Genomic DNA, 19,211 nt, shown 5'->3' with positions numbered 1-19,211 from the left:
GTAACAACAACCTGTTTAATTCTCAAGGATAAAGAGAGATTGATAATGGTCATGTAAAAGTAAGTAATGGCTGTTTTTTGGTACAAATCAAAAATCTAAAAAAGTTGGGACAATGATGTTTTTGTTCAAATATGGGGCAAAGCAGATTTATAAATTATTGCTGTTTTTTATTTGCATTTTATCTACCCTCCTGACTTTTTTCTGGAATTGGGTTTGTACATAAAACCATACAAATGGTATAAGTGGACTTCCAGAAGAAAAAAAAAAACAAAAAAACAAAAAAGGTGCAAGCCTTTTAAATCACAAGGCTCAAAATTTACTTAGAGGGCTCCCGAGTGGCGCAACCATCTAAGCATTGGCCCTATCACCAGGAGTTCGCGAGTTCCATGCCTGCTGATGCTACAGTCATCCGGCTGGGAGTCCAAGAGAGCACAATTGGCTTCACTCTCTCTGGGTGGGTAGGACGCCCCCTCCCCCATTCTCCCCATCACTCAACGTGATTCTAGTCGGCACAGGCGTCTGTTAGCTAATGTAACAGAACTGGCAGTTGGCGCTTTCCTATTCCTAAGTCTATTACAGCCCCCTTATGCTTTATCTCTATAAACAAATTAATTTATTTCTGTTTTGTCTTCTGAAGTACACTTAAATATAAATTAGATTAGTACTAGAGTAGCATAATGTAATGTTGAAACTTGTTTTTATGGGTTAGTAATTTTTCCTTTTGAATGTGTAATTGTCAGCCACACTGACGACAAACTTCAGTTCTATTCATTTTTGTACAGGAAAGCTACATATGAACACAACGAGTAATCATTTGCTTCTTACACAGTAAGTACATGTGGGCGTTGATCCTTACCTCAGTAAAGATTCTCAGAGGTGCTGCTATGGCTCTCTCCTCCTCCAGATACTGATCCCACGACCAAGGCCTCTTCTTACTGTTACCTGCTCACAGTTAGAAATATAAGTCACTTAAATCCCTTAGTAGAATGTACAGAAGTATTTATGGGTGAAAAGCAGTGAACTGAACACTGCAAAATTTATTTCTGATAAGTCTTTGAGGTCATATATTAATATTGAAATTCACAAATCTTTTCACAGACATGTCAAACATGGAGAGATGTTTTACCACTTGAAGCGGATACTTTATTTTTCATCTTTGTCGTATCTTCTTTTGGACGCTCCTAGGAAAGGTTATGGTAATATCAGTACAATCTATTTTACAAATACGGCAAAGGAGTCAGTACAGCTTGACTGAAGGGCAGGAGACTCTCCACACTCACTCTGAGACTGTATTCCTCGGACGTTCTTGGATTCAAACTCTGTTTCCTTTTTTTCCTGTCCTCTCCCTGCATCATTAGAGAACAACTGACTCTGGAATGAGACATAAACAAACATTAGTATGAATAAACAAAGACAAAAAGAAATAGAACTCTAAATGAGGGGATATCATGGTCAATCACACTCTTCTTTACAAAAAACCCTTACACTGACTGAAGTGCATTCTGATAAAATCTTCAGCACAAAACACAAATGACCAAATTCATCAGGTGCAGATTTGCATAAGTGCATATGGACAAATGATATTGTAAAGTGAGTGCATGCAAATTTTACAGACAGTTTCACTATTCATCAGTTTAGACTTTAATCTGTACACATCACAATGGTGTAAATTCTGGGTAAATTTGAATGGAATATTTTACAGACTTGAAAAATGCTTAACCAAAACTTGCAAACGTTTGAACACCCCCAGTCAAATTTTTATTCGTTCTCCAAGTGAAAATAAGTTCACACATCATCTACAATGAAACTTAAATGTGACATTTTCCTGACAATTGCAGTGCACAATTTCTATGTATTTTCTGAATTTTACACACTGGAAAACGATAAAACATAAAATATAAAATGTTTCATAACTTTTGAACATCATTCTATTTAAATATGTTAAATTCAGTAAATAAACAGTAATTCTTCATTAAAATGTGCAGAAGTGTGTTCTCTGTAGAGGATGTTATCTTCACCTAGACTAAATGCAACCAAATGCAATTTGACCAGTGGTGTTCAACTTTTGTGTTGTACTTTTGTGTACAACTATAAATACTTATAATCATGACTGATAACACGAATAATAACAGTAAAAACAGAAAATGATGATAGAAACTGTCATAATCATGGGATAATAGGAATCACTGCACTAAGGTGGTGATAAACTCAGTTTGAATCTTGCCAAGGTGTAATTTGTAAATATTAAGTGGAGTATAAATACACAATTGCTTGAAGAATAGTGACCATTTAAATAAAACATCTAAAGTATTTGTCTTACATTAACTGCTTAAGGGATACATGTAAAACTGTAAACTTAAATTTTGCAACTGTCAGTTGCAACAAAAAAGAGCTGAAAATAAAACTCAACATCAACAACAACTTACATTCAAGGATTTCTTTCATTTTCCTCTCAAACATTTTCTTAAAAAGATTTTTCACAGCTCATTCAGAGTAAAGGTAATAGTAACAGCAGTGGTGGCAAATTTAGCAGTATCAGAACACCTCAATGTTTTGCTTGCATGTAAAATTGCATGAGAGTGTTCCATGAGCAGGTAGATTTTTCCCATGGAGGATAAGTGGCTCCTCAAGCTAATTCTATTAGAGCTTCCTACAAATTAGCTAGAAAATTGTAGAGTAGTAGCATCATAATAGAATGATTTTATATATGTACCTGCAACAAAACTAGTTTTATATCAACGAAAACAGTGATTTTAAACTTTTAAATGGCGGTATGATGCCCTAAGCTACAATCTTAAAAACATGGCTCTTGTCAAGCTTGTAACAATAGAAGAACCCATTTTGGTATGAAAGCATGACGAGATGATTGACAGGTTGGGAAGACCATGAAAAAGAAAATGCAACCGGTTCAAATGTAGTTTCAAAGGTATTCTGACACCAAATGAATGCTGTAGGTGAGAGTATGTAATTGCAAAGAAGAGAAGCACTGTTTTCCTTTAACATTTCTAGTTTGGTGTTCTCTTTTATAAAGCAATTTAAATGCATTATTGGAGAGTAAAAATACATATAAGACAAATTACATTTTATGGATCATTTTGACACAATTATTGCACAATTAAGTATAAATATCCTGTTCTGAAAATATTTTTAATTTAAATAAAGCTACTTATAAAGCATCTAAATCTCTGTGTAAATGAAATGTCAATACTAGTTACCAAATGACAAATTAAAATCCCAGTATTAAATCTGAATTTTCATTCTGAGCTCAACATTGCACATAGGAGTTCCATTTAAATGAAAACATAAATATTGTCATTTTACATATTACATTTTCATTTTGATACTGATATGCTTCCACATTTTGTGCTATATAGAACCCTTTTCAAAAAGGTTCTACACACAACCACGTACAACACATTTTCCGTCAACCTGAAGAACCATTTCATGGTGCAAAGAACCCTTTAAGCATCCAAATGGTTCTTTAAGTATTCATGGTTCTATAGAGAACCATTGTCTTCACTAAAGAACCCTTGAAGAACCATCTTTAAGAATGTAGAACAGATGCCACTTAACATTTAGCAAAAATAATTCAATCTGTTTAACTGATTAGTTCACACAACCAATATATAAGAAAGGAAACCACTTTAAATGTTAGATCTAAAAGATACGTTTTAAAACCAGAACATAAAAGTTTCTGACTCTGGTTTCATGAAACAGAAATTAAATGAGAAGTCTAGGAGGAGCACAGAATCCCAGAAGGTCTCTTGAATTTGGATTACTTGGCTTAGCAAGACACACATCACTGCACTGTTCTTCATGCATGCTTTCTCAAAAGCCAACAAGCTACTATTCATTTTATACACCTTAAGACTCCAGTGCCTATAAAGCAGGATGCCTATAGAAACCTCTAGAATTTAAAAAAGCCTATAAGCAGTTAAAAACGTCTGTCTAGATCTGCCAGTTGTGCAAACCACACCAGAAGGTACAGGCTTCTAAAACTAAATCTTTTGCACTGTAAAATGTATGTAGGTGTATTTTTGCACAAAGGAAAGCTTTTCCCAGCTCAGCCGCAAGACCCGTATAACAGCCTCCTGCACGAAACGTGATACCTCATGTAGTAAGCATCAATTTCTGTTCATGCCAAATCTAGTCTCAAGCACACTGGCACAGGAGAGGAAAAAAAAGTGAGAAAAAGCAGCAAAGAAGAGGGTCTGAAAAAAACTGAAACACTGTGACTCAGAGAAACAGCATTTGGTCAGTATTAAAATGTATGGCATGTTGAGTACAGCACAATTACACCAATATCAACGGCAGCTGTAAGTGACTCACCGTTTGGTGTTTGCACTCACCCAAAGCACCCTATCAGGGAATCAGTCCTCCAGCTTCCATTCCAATCACATTCTACGTCCTCGCTGAATCGCTCCAAGGCCTGGTATCAAAGCAAAAGAAACAACATTCTCCTAAGCCATTCCAAGCACTTGGGCTGAATAAATAGATCCTACATGAAGATCCTCTTAATCCTGCTGTTAGCCTAATGTACAAGTGTTGGTAATTTGTGTAGCGCTACACAGATGCCAGCACCTAAAGAGAGCAAGAGAGATTGTTAGAGATGTGCTTGACCTCCAGCACTTTATTAACACAGTTAAAAGAGTCAAGTCTCCAAGTATGTACAGCATTGATCAGAATCTGTCTGCGAATAACCATAATTCCACACTGGCTGACTGATTTGCATACGGTGACGTGTCATTGTACATTAATGCAAAGACACATCATCTGCGCCTATAGCACAGTTGAACTAGAGGGGCACTTCAGAGGTGGAGCTGACCACGATAAAAATGATATTTTTACAGTTTGGAAAGATGTGTTCACATTTCAAGCAAGGCTGGTGTATATTATTATTATTATTATTATTATTATTATTACTACTACTACTATTACTACACAATAATCCATTTCAGCTATTAATGAAAAAAGGTCTTAGGGTGTAGTTACTCTAACACTGGGGTTCCCTACCCTTTTTAACATTTGACAGAAGGAGGGGAGGGTACTGCAGATGTGTTTAGCCTATGTTTTGCTGTTGCCACAGAATGTTTTGCCTCCAAATGAAGAAGGAATTGGACAGTTTCATAGCTTTATTCGCTAGCTTCTCCTTATATACCACAAACATTTGCAACAGCAACATCCTCGGTGGCAAAGAATCGGTATTGCATGTATCTGTTAACGTATTTTCGATTACAAGATGCTTTGTTTTTGGTGGGATTGTTTTTACTCTTGCCAAGGACAGATATTTTCCATGTTCGAAGTACCTTTAGCAAGTTTGTTAATGTTGGCAGTTTCTTCATTGTTTATTTCTTCATTTACGTTAGCCACTAACTAAAAGCAGCCAGCAGCAATCTACAGTACATGCATGCACAAGGCCATACAGAGATGTAAAGCAGACAGATACGACAATAATGACAAAATGACATAAAATTTGTTTACGAACATTTCAACAGCAAGAATTACATATTAAATTAAAAGTACTACAACAGCATCAATTACATTATAAATAGTGGAGTTTAGCAGTTAGGCTGCTAACTCCCCCCACTTCATTGCAGCATTTTTGTGGACCGGCACCAAATGAGTCACAGCCTGGTGTTTGGGAACCTCTGCCCTGAACTGCTGAGAAAGGATTGCTACTTCTCACAGGACTCACAGTAGCACTCGGACTGTAAAACGACCGAGCACACGCTGCTTCTGATGCGCAACATCTGTTCTAACATGATTGGATATCCATGTAGATATGCGGTGAAGGGAGAGAGTCGGACAGGCTGTTTGGTGAGTGGTTTGTTGTTTAAGTCCACACATTCATATGAGAAGCACTAGGATAGAAAATGTTATTACAAGGGTCAACAGTTATTAATCTGTAATTAACAGCTAACAGTTACTTGCTTAAAATGTCATGTGTTGTTGATGTCAGAGTTGTAAGAATTTCAATGAATTTCTATGTTATATTTATTAGATTATAATCTATATTATTACTTTTAAGTGCTTTAAAGTATATGCATGATGATATCATACCATATTGGCATCATCGTGTCAGGGCCCTTTTCTTCATTTTATAAATGTGTATATATCAACCACAGTATCAGCATCGGCAGACAGGTATATGAAAAAAAAATCGGATTTTGGCACTGGCAAAGAATTCCCATATTGGTGCATCCGTAGGCTCTTTTGTAATTCTTTTTTTTAATTTATTTTACATTCAAAGAAAAGCTAAACAGCAACATTTCAACCCCAACCCAAACCCACATGGGACAACAGAAACCAATCAGAGAACACATGAATTGAGCTACACCATTCACAACCTGAACACTCCATACAGTTAAGTGATTCTGTGAATCCATGTATAAAGAGTTCTAGGGGCTGCACTGTTAATTTTTGCAGATGATAGTTCTAGATAGAAGATATCCAATAAGGTACGGAGCCAGTGATGTATGGCAATGTTGGATGATAACTTTTTTTGCTGCAGTTCAGCCAGCCAGCCATACAGCGTCTTAAAATGTAGTTTGACATGTTAAGATAATGTGTAATGAAACAAGCAAACTGTAGCGATTACATTTGAGGTCCGTCTCAGAAAAAGAGACAGAGAGAGACAGAAAGAGAGAATATATTGTCAATAAACACTCATATCATATCACATTCACTATGTTGTTTTCCTTCTTTACATTCTTAAAAGTAAGAGAGAGCTGATGTTGATTTGAAGTCTTTTTGAGATTTAAATTGATGTGAAATATTGCCTTTGATAATTGAACCTATTTATTTTGCTTTGCACTGTTTGCAAACTTCGAACTATTTATTTGAGCTGAATAAACTTACCATACAAAACACTTTTTTTAGGCTGAACTGACAACCCATTTTTTACAGCACATCATGCTCTGAAGTGCTAGAACTCTCTCTGTGGATCCAGATAAACTCCATTACAGTTCAAACATGCTCACTAGACATCCATCAAGATATTAAACATAACGGACCAGCTGTAACAGCCTTATTTTGTTCTACACAGTGCTCAAATTGTGTAGGTACGACTGTACAATGGACACTGTTTGTTTGAAATATCAATCTCATTTATTCAATGACCTGAAAGGATTTAAGGTAAGGAACTGTTAACCATTTGCAAAGCAGTCCTCATATATGAGCATGTTCTCCTTTAATCAAGCTAATGGCTGCCAAGAGGCCAATAAGATGCGACAACCACTGATACAACATGACAAATGGCTGTCAATGACTATGGAGCTGAGAAGAATACAAGGGGCTAACAAGAATAAAAAAAACAAGAATAAAAAGATAACAAGCCTCAGCTGTGAATTTGATTAATTTGCCATTCTATCATGTTAATTACGATGCCATTACAAGCAACAAACACAAAAATCATGAGAATCATACTGCCTGGTGAGCTTTTGCTCAGAATCTAAGGATGCACAATGATATCAGAATCATATCGGCAGCATGCAGATATGAGACTGATGCTTAGATTTAACTGATAATTCAAGTCAGTATTAAATGAAACATTTACTGTATTCTTGAAGATCAGAATATTTATGCCACTGTGCTAAAATATATACATTTATTTTAGAGCTGTAACTTACCATCACTTTCATATTCACATCCATGAATCATTTTTTTTTTTCAATGTTAATAATAATCCATTATTACACTCCTATTTCAGAGAGAAATACCTTTAAATAATGGCCAGAAGCCTGGATTTGAAAAATCATCATTCCAAATATTAAACTGCTTTTGTTTACGTTATTGTTAAACTTATTTCCCGGTTGAAATAGTTGCTGAATCGAAACAATGTTTGAATTCAAGAAATTATTATTTTTCTATCATTTACTAAAATTTTCAAACAGCTAATAAAACAAATTAAAACACCTTTACATTAGTGCTGGACGATTTTCAAGATTAATTTGGTTAATTCGAATTAACGTTTTCACACGATGTTAGAAATGTGTCAATCGAGATTGTTTACATTGAAGTTTACATTGCTTGTACTTTAATTAAAATACCAACAAAAACTATTACAATTTTCAAGACGTACGAAAAACGCATCTTAAATAAAAAATGCCGCCTCTCACAGGTCTGTGTGCTGACCTCAGCCGCGCGTGGTAGAAACACACACACAAACACAGAATGAGGCAGGCGGCGCTTCGCAGAGGAGGGAGCTCGTACCAAAGAAAGGACGCAAAAATCAGTTCAGTGGTGCGGAACTGGTTCGGATTTGAGAAGTCAGATGTTGAACAAATTCATGTAAAGTGTAAGTCGTGTCGAAAGACAGGTGCAACCAAATGTAGCAGTACGACGTATCTGTTCCAGCACTTACGACGCAAACACCCAGTGGAATGGGAGCAATGAGCAAAACAATGCAATGAAAATGAGCGAGTTTTCAGTGCAACTGGGAACATTGTTACCTGTCAGAGGGCATCTCTTAAGCCTGAAACAGTAGGTAGGCTTGTGTTCCTTTCAAGTAACTTGCACTTTTCTTAAAGTAAGGAGGTCATGCTTGCACATTATTTAAAGTGAGAGTTGCTTGTGAGCTTTAAGGAAGCTGCTTGCTATTTTTTAAAAAATATCACTAAATCAAGATGGTTCTTTTATGTTTTAATTATTGTGATTTTTTTAATTACAAATTTAGTTCTGCTTGGACAGTTTGAGTCCCTTGAAGGGATATTTAAAAGTAACCACTGTTTGCACAGTTTAGTAATTATAGGTGGTGCTGTTACTTTTTTTGCACTTCTGCAGTCTTTCAAATTAAAGTGCGAAAAAGAAACTGTGTCTTTTTTCAATGGCATTATGCAAGAACCCCCCCCAAAACAGATTCGAGAATCATTAATAAATTTGAAAATAATCGAGATATTACTTTTTTGCAATATCACCTGAAATATTGTCCTGAAAGCATCTTAAAAGAGATTTTTTGTCGTCCTGGCCAGGAAGGCTAGACGACGTTACTCTGGAGCCATTTCACTATTGAACTTCTACCTCAGTATGGCATTTATTTTACTAGACTGTACATAACCACTGAAATGTTCCTCTATTCCACGAGACATTCCACTTTTCCTTTGTGCATCATTGTCACGTTGCTGTAAAACGCCACCTCCGCTCTGCATGTTGTACATTTCACCATGCTGTTCCTATGGCATTAACGTTGTTTATAGTTTTGTCTGTGCTCCAAACGGGTTCTCCTTAAGATGGAACGAAACAACAGAAGCCATATTGCCTTCCTGTGTATATAGTGTATTGCAATTAGTCAGAATTAACTATCAATTAATTCATATTGTATTTTATTGTATTATTGTAACATGACTTACATGTCAGCTTGTGTCTAGTGTGTAAACTTGGGACTAACATATTAGCTTGTAGCTAGAGTGGTAGATGAGGACACTATAAAGCGCAGCTTTTGTTTCAAATACTGTACTTCTATGATGTTGATGTACAAACATTAAGATAAGTCATATGTTTAGCCACTCATTTTCACTGCACTGAAAAAAAGTGCTGTATGGAGACACCACTATTATATTACATTAAACCTGAACTGTGAATTCTGGGAATCGTTACATCCTACTGAAAATGTAGCTCACATGTCTTCTTTTGAATGAATGAATGAATGAATGAATGAATGGTCACCTGAATTAGAATAACTCATGGCAAGAGAAGTAGGAGGTCTCTATTCTGCTGGTAAAGAGTCTACTGAAAAACATAATCTGCTCATAGAACAACTCAAACTGATGTTGGCTCACTGGTTACGAACGTTAGAAAGAAAAAAAAAAAAGGTTCCACAGAACAGCCATTTTGTCAAGATAAATGAGCAGACAAAACAATAGGCAGTTAAACACACCGTGGGCTGAGCGGAAGATACACTGTAGTCCGCCTTTATCTTTCACTGATAACTCATGCACTCCACAGGCCATAAGGATGAAGCATCTGTGTGTGCAGTGGACTCATTACTTCTTCGAGGCTTGATCTACAAATTATTTTTCATGTCATCTAGAAGTTGCTCTGCCTAACACCTTTTTCGAGAGGATCAGCAACTCCCTCAAACCTGCACTGGAAGATCAATAACATCACAGGTGGATCAAAAACTTTGAACTTTGATTGATTACTGAAAAAAAGCCAGGCTTGACCAGCAGATGAACATGAAACAGGAGACTGTTTAACATCTAAAAGTGTTCCAGTACTTCATGGACAAGGAACACTTTATTCATGGAACAGCAGGTGTAGTCAAGTATAGGCTCATATGAATCTACCTGTTTGGCAGTGGGTCAGGGCTCTAAACCAGGCTCTGGCTGCTGCTGGCCAAGGCCTGGCAAGAGCACCAAAAGATGCTTACAAAAGCCCTATTCCCCTGAGACTCAGATTACATGAGAGATCTCCAAACATCTGTGCTTCATACAGATTACTGGTATGGGATAAAGAACACCTGATATTTCGCTCAAATTACTGACCTAATGCGGTGTGTGCATGCATGTCTGTGATCGGCTATAGCTGACATTTTAATGGAGGACAGAAGTAGAGATTAAGTGCTCAATAACATAAATAAATCTGAAATGGAATAGCTGCTTTCCATATTACAAACAAGGTCAATTCATATGGCTTCCCAATCACCCAATTTATGACTTTGGGTGATGTCAATGCAACATAGAATAATTTTCTCACTGCAATTAAACCTTCCCCCAGTCGGTAGTGGATGTATTTGGTCTGATGATAATATAAAGAGCATATATGAATTGAGAATACAAAGACATAATTAACTGAACCTACGCTTGTGTGATCACGTAAAATACAGTGTTGTATTACATAAAAAGGTGCTTTGTCGTGCCGCTTTCCTGTGCCACCAGCACACTGTGTAAGCACATTTTCTGAAACAAAAAAAAAAAAAATCCACAAATTCTGAGAGGCTGCTTTCTATAATAACCCGTTTCACCACTGCATGTAGTGTGATAACACCACACAGAAGCCTGCATGAACCAGAGAAAATAAACACGAGTTTACATGTAAGCTAACTGTTCTTGCTATGATTTGGTAGTTCTTGGTATGGTTTAGTGTTTTTTATTATAGGTTTAATAAGTTGACAGTCTATTCTTACTGTATCTTTCCTCTACTGTTACTGTGGCATGTTAGGTTTACGTTTTTATTCATTTTGATGTAACCACACCGTGATCATTTAAATCCTGTTTATGTTTTGTGAGGGAAAGCATTACATGTGCGAAAGGCTACAGCATGACCACAGTTAGAAAAAAGAAAGAAAAAAAGAAAGAAAACGTGCTGCCTTGACTTCTTTTTTACATCATATTTTCTCCTTGACTTCTCGCAATGCAACAAAATGCATACTCTAAATAATGATTTCGGTTTTCAAATACCAGCACCTGGAACAGAGTTCGATAACCTTCTCACGCGCAACCCGAGAGAATCCACGCTTCTATAGAGCAGCAGGTTCAACAGCTCTTGGACTGCTGACCAGTGCTGCTGTGCCATCCTGCAGGGCTGTGTGATTAAATGTACAGGAAGGATATCCTCCCTCCCTTACATCAGGGATAAGCTCAGACGGAAGCAAACTACTCTCTTTAATCTCAGCATACAAGTTCTTCAAGGCAAGGACAGGGCCTAAAGGCTTGACCATTCCAAAAGTCTTTAAGAGGTCAAATAAAAGAGCTCCTTCTCGGATTCTTCACTAGCAAGAGAAAAACAGGATCAAAAAGCCAACTAATAGCAGCTATGCTTTCAAACACAGTAATATTGACTGGCGGTGGAAATGTACACACTCATCCACGGGAGAGAGAGAGATGAGGGGAAGGGGGGGAGAGAGAGTGGGAGAGAGAGAGAGAGAGAGAGAGAGAGAGAGAGAGAGAGAGAGAGAGGAAGAGAGAGAGAGGAAGAAAGAGAGGGAGAGGGAAGAGACAGAAAGAGAAAGAGAGGGAGAGCATGAGAAAAAGAAAGAGAGGGGGAGAAAAAGAGAGAGAGAGAGAGAGAGAGAGAGAGAGAGAGAGAGAGAGAGAGAGAGGAGGGGGCGAGAGAGAGGAAGAAAGAGAGGGAGAGGGAAGAGACAGAAAGAGAAAGAGAGAGAGCATGACAGGGAGAAAAAGAAAGAGGGGGAGAGAGAGATAGAGAGAGAGAGGGCTGGCAGAAAATGCTGACTTAAAAGGGAAATTCACAGATTTGAACACAAAGTTCACAAATTTGAGATGTGAACAGTCGTTCAGAGTGGTTTGATGTGAAACGCACTATTCTACAGAAACTTGCCAAGTCAGAACTGTTCACAGTTGTGGTGATAGAAACCAGACTCCTGAAGTGTTTATTGCCTCTAAAAGTTTTCTCACGGAGTTTTTACACAAAATGGTTACAAATATGTTGCCTGACGGCAGAGACATTGTTTTTTGATATTTTCTTAAATCCATTCATGGTGGAGAGATATCAACTTCTTTTTGGATTTCAAACTGTTTTATCATGAACATTACACACGGAAATATGTGAAGGTTCACTGACTGTTTTGAATAGTAAATTAAATGGCTCTGCTTTCTGTCACCACCACTGTAAAGAAATCAGTATCAGTAAGTTTCTCTACAATGCACCATTTCACATGAAACAACTCTTAATGACTGTTTACATCTCAATGTTTGAACCATGCAGATATTTTTTAAAAATCAGAATTCCCATTTAATCTCAGTGCTATGATAAATGATCCATTAAAACTACAACTAAACTTACATTAGCAGATTCACCAGAGCCATTTATGCTTAAATCATATTTTCATAATTGCAGTATGGGCTCTTTGTTTAGCTCATTAGTTTTACAGATTACAGAACAATTACTGCTGCATCATGATATGACAGGTGAGCTCTCTCCAGTGCATGCTAATCACAGCCCCGATGATGACAAACAAATAAACAAAACAAAGAGGCACAGCGGACAAAACCTCTCGTTTAAATAAGTAGATTAAGACGCTGGCTGCCAGTGCTAGAAACAATTAACACCTATCATTAACCAAACACTAAAAACGACTGATAAGAGCCACATGATATTTGATGACACAGGTGATGCTGGTGGTAACTGCACTAAAATATCTACATTTTATTAACAGTACTGCATTTAAAATATTTAACACAGAAATAAATATTATATTTCTCAGCAACGCTAATTCATAGAGATGTAGCCCCAAGGTTTACACTTTCTGAAGGTGTATATATTGGCAATGGTATCTGCATTGGTAAATATGTAAATGTACAACACAGGTGTGTAATGGTGCATCACGAGCTTTCAGCAGCTTTCATCACCCTTAGGTTTTAGCAGAAAGACGTTTCCATTAATAAATACTTTGTATGGTGTATATTGTTGGAATTAGAATTATTATTTCTATATAATCCAGTAGTAAAAATACATTATTCCTAAATTAAGACTTAAAGTCTTCCAAACAAACCTGCATTTTGCATGAGTGACAAAATCTTGAAATGTGCTTTTATCTTGTAAAATTGTGTTCCCATCATCTAAAGGAATGACGCTGTAAAGGTGTTTGCCAATACCACTACATTTATAGGAGAAAATCCTCTCTGAGGAAATAAACCACAACACTCACCTCAAATCTCAAAGGCTATGTGAGGAATTCAAAGCAGGAACTCTATTCACAGCTGATATTTTTGCAGACAAACAATTTCAGTCCCCACAATCTATGATTTGCCTTCCTCCCATTGAAATCTAAAACAATGGAAATGCTGCCACATGAAAAGCTCTTTGTTCATCTTTCTATCATCCATTCTGCTAGCACATCCAAACCTTCTTACACATAAACAGCTGTTCGAATTATGGTATAACTCCCTGAGAAGAGAAGCAGCAAAGACTTCAGAAAAAAAAGGTTAAAAATACGCTATAGGAACAAGAACAAGAGAGAGCGCTTACATAGCAAAGGGGAAAAAAAAAAACACTGAAATGAAACAGGTTACATGAGCGGAACACTGTCACGAAATCTACATTAACACACAGAATCCACAAGAAAAGAACACACACTCCCACACATTCACAGAAAAGAGATTCACATCTCCACAAAAGATTTCTTCATCACATAATGTGCTAAAGAAGTGCATTGTGCACTGACTAACAGGAGTGGGCAACATGGCAAAAATAAACATAATACTTCCCAATATATGATATGTACCACAATATTTATATTTTTTGAGGCTTGGAAAGTTAGAACAGATGCAATATACAACCAAAACAGTAACATCAGCTTTCAAAAATGATAACAACAAACATGAGTAGAAAGACTTTTTTAGAATTCAGTGTTTCATGTACAGTACATCACTACATCCATCTACACTCTCTTGAACTTCCATCATTGTCAAGATTCAAGCTCGCAATCTCCTGACGAAAGAGTAGCTGCTTGGGAGTAGGGCCTGACCAAGGTTTGTGGCTGACACCAATTTTAAAAGGCTAAAACTTCACACAATTTAAGCTCAAATAAAACACCAAAAACTCACAGTCCTATGAACATAAATATATACAATCTAAATATCACAGCACTTGGGGAGGAGCTACTCAGAATGTTGTGGTTTTGTTTTCTTGTTCCAGTTTGGTTTCTCTTTCTTTCCCCCCCATTATTTTTCATTCAATCTTTTCGGTAAAAAAGGTTTTGTTTTTTCATAATATACTAAAGGTTTGTTTTGAATATTTTTGACATGTTCTGTTATTTTAATCCTGATGGTACTCAGAATTACCAGTTCAGCCTCTATTGCCACCATACAGTTAAACAGGTGCTGACACTTCATGGGTTCTCCAGTGGCCCAAATCGTTTCACCCCATCATTAGGAGATTGTGAGGTTGAATCTTGGCTAAACAGGCTAATTATCGGTGATATTTTTGCTGATACTGATAAAACTGCAGGCCATAAAGCTGGCTGGTAATAAGAGTCAACCAATCAAGAGTCAAACAAGCTGTATTCTGTCAGTATTCTTTATGTACTGACAAAGCCTACAAATATTCCCAGAAATATTCCCAGGAACGCTCATTTATTTAGGTGCAACATATTTTGAATAGTTTTTTTCAAAACAATTTAAAGCAGCCAAAAAATTACATACTTTACAGTTAACTAGTTTTTTCTTGCCTATCAATAACACTATGTAACACCAATTCTGTTATAATCATATGACACTATATATCACCTAGCAGTATGAGCAATCAAAATATTGCCTAATCATGCAGTTCTTATTGACTGCAATTTACTTTGCACTTTGAGTGAAAGGACGTTGGGGGGGGGGCTTTTAAACAGCGTTTAAAAAAATTTTGGAGGCTGTGCTTTTGGGTTTGGGTGAAGAGTGATGGAAGTGTGATTCAAGTCCACAATATTCCCAGAAAAGCCTAGTTTAATGCCATTTTCTGCGATAATGATATCACATTGTTGAATCTCCCTCTGCTATTGACACACAAGTGACAAAACTTCCAGTGACACAATCATCCTTTTACACCATAAATAAAAATCTATCAAAGCAGCAAAGAAACTAAAAAGTTTGCAGAGAAACCACAATGTCCCATTTACAGCTGGAGATATGAATCATGACCTCAGGCTAGTTCAGTATTGCAGGTTAGCTCTGCCTAGATCAGGAGCAAAAAATCAAGAGTTCTATCTATGATGGTAAAGTGAAGGACTTTCCAAGGACCTTCACGCTAATGGGGTAAGACACAATATCACAATGAAGCAGTCATAAAGGCATCACCCTCAGAACCAGCAAGACTCAAAAATGCTGGGTTGTCTCATGTGATGATGCCGATTTGAGATCCAACCTGACAAATTAAGCTTTCTACAGGAAAATTAGTCCAAACATGATTAGCGTTTCTAAATAGCAACTATGGCATTCCACTGAATCTTCTCAAAAGATTAATTTATTACATGATGTCTCCAACAGTGCAAAGTGCACAAACAAAACATAACAAGTGGTCCTGTGACTGCACCGCGGTCAGGATGAAATGTTCTAAAAATGCTCATGCAAACCCAAGAACTGTAGCACATTATCCAAAATATTTTACTGCTTACAAAGTCCACCTGTCAAGAAAATCCTGAACACCATTACACAAGTTTTTGCTTTTCTCAACGGGTACAATGCATTTCTGAAATGTAAAGCCCTCAAATGAAAGGGCAAAACAGCATGTTTTGGCCACAGAGACATCTTCAGGTGAAAGGCCACTGCATTGTGTCCATGTGTTCATATGCAGCTAGTGAGCTTTGCTACCTGTTGCTAATGTGCTTATATCGTGAAATGCAGTGAAGTAAAGACATGCGCTTTCCCACTCCTTTCAATTTTACACTTTAAAACCACATGAACATTATTAAAACTGGGGCTAAAGGTTGAGATCATTTCTCAATATCATGACAACATATTTAACTACAGGTTATTTTTAAGCTTACAACACTATTCTGAGTCATCATACATGGACGGCTGCACCTTTGAAGCACCTGTATGAATTCTTTGGTCCCTTCTAAAAAGTATTGGATCACTTCTTCGTTCATATCATAGCTTGCCACAATACATCACCCAGTAATTCAATGGTTAAAATGACTCATAAATGTGGGGCTAAGAGAAACACCTACAAAAGACAGCGCTGGACCACAATATTTTCCAAATATATCACAGAGAATTTTTAGGTCTTCATAAATAACGTGAATGTAAACCATTCTTCCTGAGCACTGCTACTCTATGCTAAAAAAATGTCTTTCAAACCTGAGCTTGTTTTGAATGGATGGTTTTGCTCTGTTTCTCTTATATTTACACCAAAGGAATCTTTAGAAAGTACTATAAATGATAACCACACACAAACTACATTTGCAGAAAGAAAATTTACTATTTTAATTTGTTTCATCTTTTATTTTTGTTTAATTTATTTAGATTTTTTATGCATTTTGAATTTTTTTTCTAAACAATTTGAAGCACTCAGAAAATGACATACTTTACAGTTAACTAATTTTTTCCTGCCTATCAATAACACTACAACATATATCACCTAGCACTATGAGTAATCAAAATATTGCCCAATCATGCAGTTCTTATTAACTACAGTTTACTTTGCACTTTGTGGGAAGGGATTTGGGGGGTCTTCAAACATTTTGGAGGCTGTGCGTTCTGTGTTTCGGAAATGTGATTTAAGCAACTGAGAAAATTAACAGACAGTAAAATTACCAAATAATTAAAAAACTGTTCCCATAGCAAAACGAAACTTTATAAATCCTCCAGATTCTGCAAGTCTCTGACTGATTTCTACGATTTAGAGTGCCAATTTATCAGTATTATAAAGAAACAGCTCACAGTCTCACTTTCACAATTAGGTTCAAGTTAACTTCACACTTCTAGATGAAACAAGGTCTTCTGTGCAAATCTGAAATGTCTTCCTTTGTTATCTCAGCTCAAACTAATCATTTTCAGAACAAGACCTCATTAAAGAACATCAAATCAGGCTCAAGTTCTTGGCGTTACACAACAATGTGTTTGCTTAAAGCCAATCAAAAACAAACAAAGAAAAAAACAAACTGCAGATGTAATCGACAGAACTGTCGCTAAGCCATAAATTCATGCTCAGCTTGAGCTACTGTACTGAACAGGAAGTGCTACAGGGCAGCAGCAGAGCTGGAAGCAACCGAACAACTTCCCGGCACCAAAATGAAAATAAACAGCTCCAGCCCACATCATATGTCTTTATGGATCCATGTGTAATGCGCCAGCCTACGTTTACAAAGAATCCATCATTTTTTCACTTGCGGAAACTCCAAAGATAAAAGCACTCAAACATCATGGAACAGTTTGCTCTTTAAATGAAACTGAGTATTCAGCGACTCTGCAGCAGAAACACACACAAACCCTGTGGAAATCTCAGAGAAAACAGCTTCAGGACTGACGATAAACGGAAAAATGAAACAGAAATTAACAATGAAAAGAAAGACCATCTGTTTATACACATAAGGCTGTAAGACGGGTATTTCTTCCTCTGGGGGGGGAACACACTTCTCATGAAACTATCTGATGAATCTGTAGCTTCCCCCAAAAAAACTCCACTCTGGACACATCTGCTTTGAAATTTTCAACAACAGGTGCACTGCAATTGAATAACTACCTGTATCACACTTATTAGCTGACGGCAGAGATGGCACTATACCACTTTTTCGTTTCTAATACTTACATCGATATTAAAACCTCCACTGATACTGATACAGATCTGTTATTTGTATACATTATTTCTTTTCCAAAAACTACTAAGATGAACATGTGAAAGCAGGCTAATCTGGCTAAAAGTATTCAAACCACTCTACCAGCCCCTGCTAACACCACCACATCACACAATGTTATTGTTTGCTATTTCAGGACAGATTTGTTACAGGATTTGACCAGTTTCATTCTTGTATTCCCTCCCAAATCCAACACAGCATTTTCTGCTTATATCAGCCCGATAACGACACCCATCAATATCTGTATGTTATCTTACAATAAGAAACGTGTTTTTTCTTTCTTTCTTGTGGACAGGCCTATAGCTAGTCCTAACTAAGATTACAGCACATCTTATGTAGGGCCCCGTTTACTAAACAATTCAATAACAAACAAAAACAAAAACACCCCAAAAACTAGTTTAACCCATGAGAAGGATGTTAAAGGTTTATTCTTACTATTTTTACAGTGTTTTTCACCCTCGGTCGTTAGAAGATAAGGCTGAATGTTGAAGTGTTCGTTTGTTTATCAGCCTCCGACAGCGGCGCCATGAAACTTTTAACTCGCCAACAAAACAAAACGGCGTTAAATGTCATTCACGAACGCCAACGGACCCTCCACCCACCTGGGGAAGAGCAGCTGAAACCACAACACAGCCAAATAAGAAACGAAAGCGTTTAAGGGAAAAGCTGAGTCGGGCTGAAGTCCCCCCTCAGCATGAGGACAGTCAAACATCAGGAAGAGTTCATGACGGTGACAAACTCAACAGCAGCTACCAAACCGAGCGCCCTAAAACGTGAGAAGGAAACATTTCCGAGAGCTGAAAATGATAGTTTCGCTTAGCTCCACGGCTAGCTGCTCACTGTTTACCATGACAGAAACGTAAAGGGGGAAAAACACACACTCGGAATATATAATTACACTGTCGATAAATGTTGAGAGCGTGGCGGTGCTTTCAGTTCAGTATTACTGGGTCAGCATGTGAGGGGAAGGGGGGCA

The 19,211-nt window shown here is 37.1% G+C and overlaps 1 protein-coding gene across 1 annotated transcript in view; it reads right to left on the bottom strand.

Annotated features, from left to right (window-relative positions):
- LOC118821269 (lethal(3)malignant brain tumor-like protein 4) overlaps positions 1-18,898 on the bottom strand; it is a 110,194-nt gene extending 91,296 nt beyond the window's left edge. The window contains 5 exon segments of the mRNA XM_036589814.1: positions 857-942; positions 1,127-1,181; positions 1,281-1,371; positions 4,330-4,429; positions 18,671-18,898. Coding sequence (XP_036445707.1) covers positions 857-942; positions 1,127-1,181; positions 1,281-1,355 — 216 coding nt within the window. The 5' untranslated portion in view covers positions 1,356-1,371; positions 4,330-4,429; positions 18,671-18,898.
- Between the last annotated feature and the right edge of the window lie 313 nt (positions 18,899-19,211).

Source organism: Colossoma macropomum, unplaced genomic scaffold, assembly GCF_904425465.1.
Source record: "Colossoma macropomum unplaced genomic scaffold, Colossoma_macropomum, whole genome shotgun sequence".
Lineage (NCBI taxonomy): Eukaryota > Metazoa > Chordata > Actinopteri > Characiformes > Serrasalmidae > Colossoma > Colossoma macropomum.
This window is presented reverse-complemented; position numbering and strand designations above follow the sequence as displayed.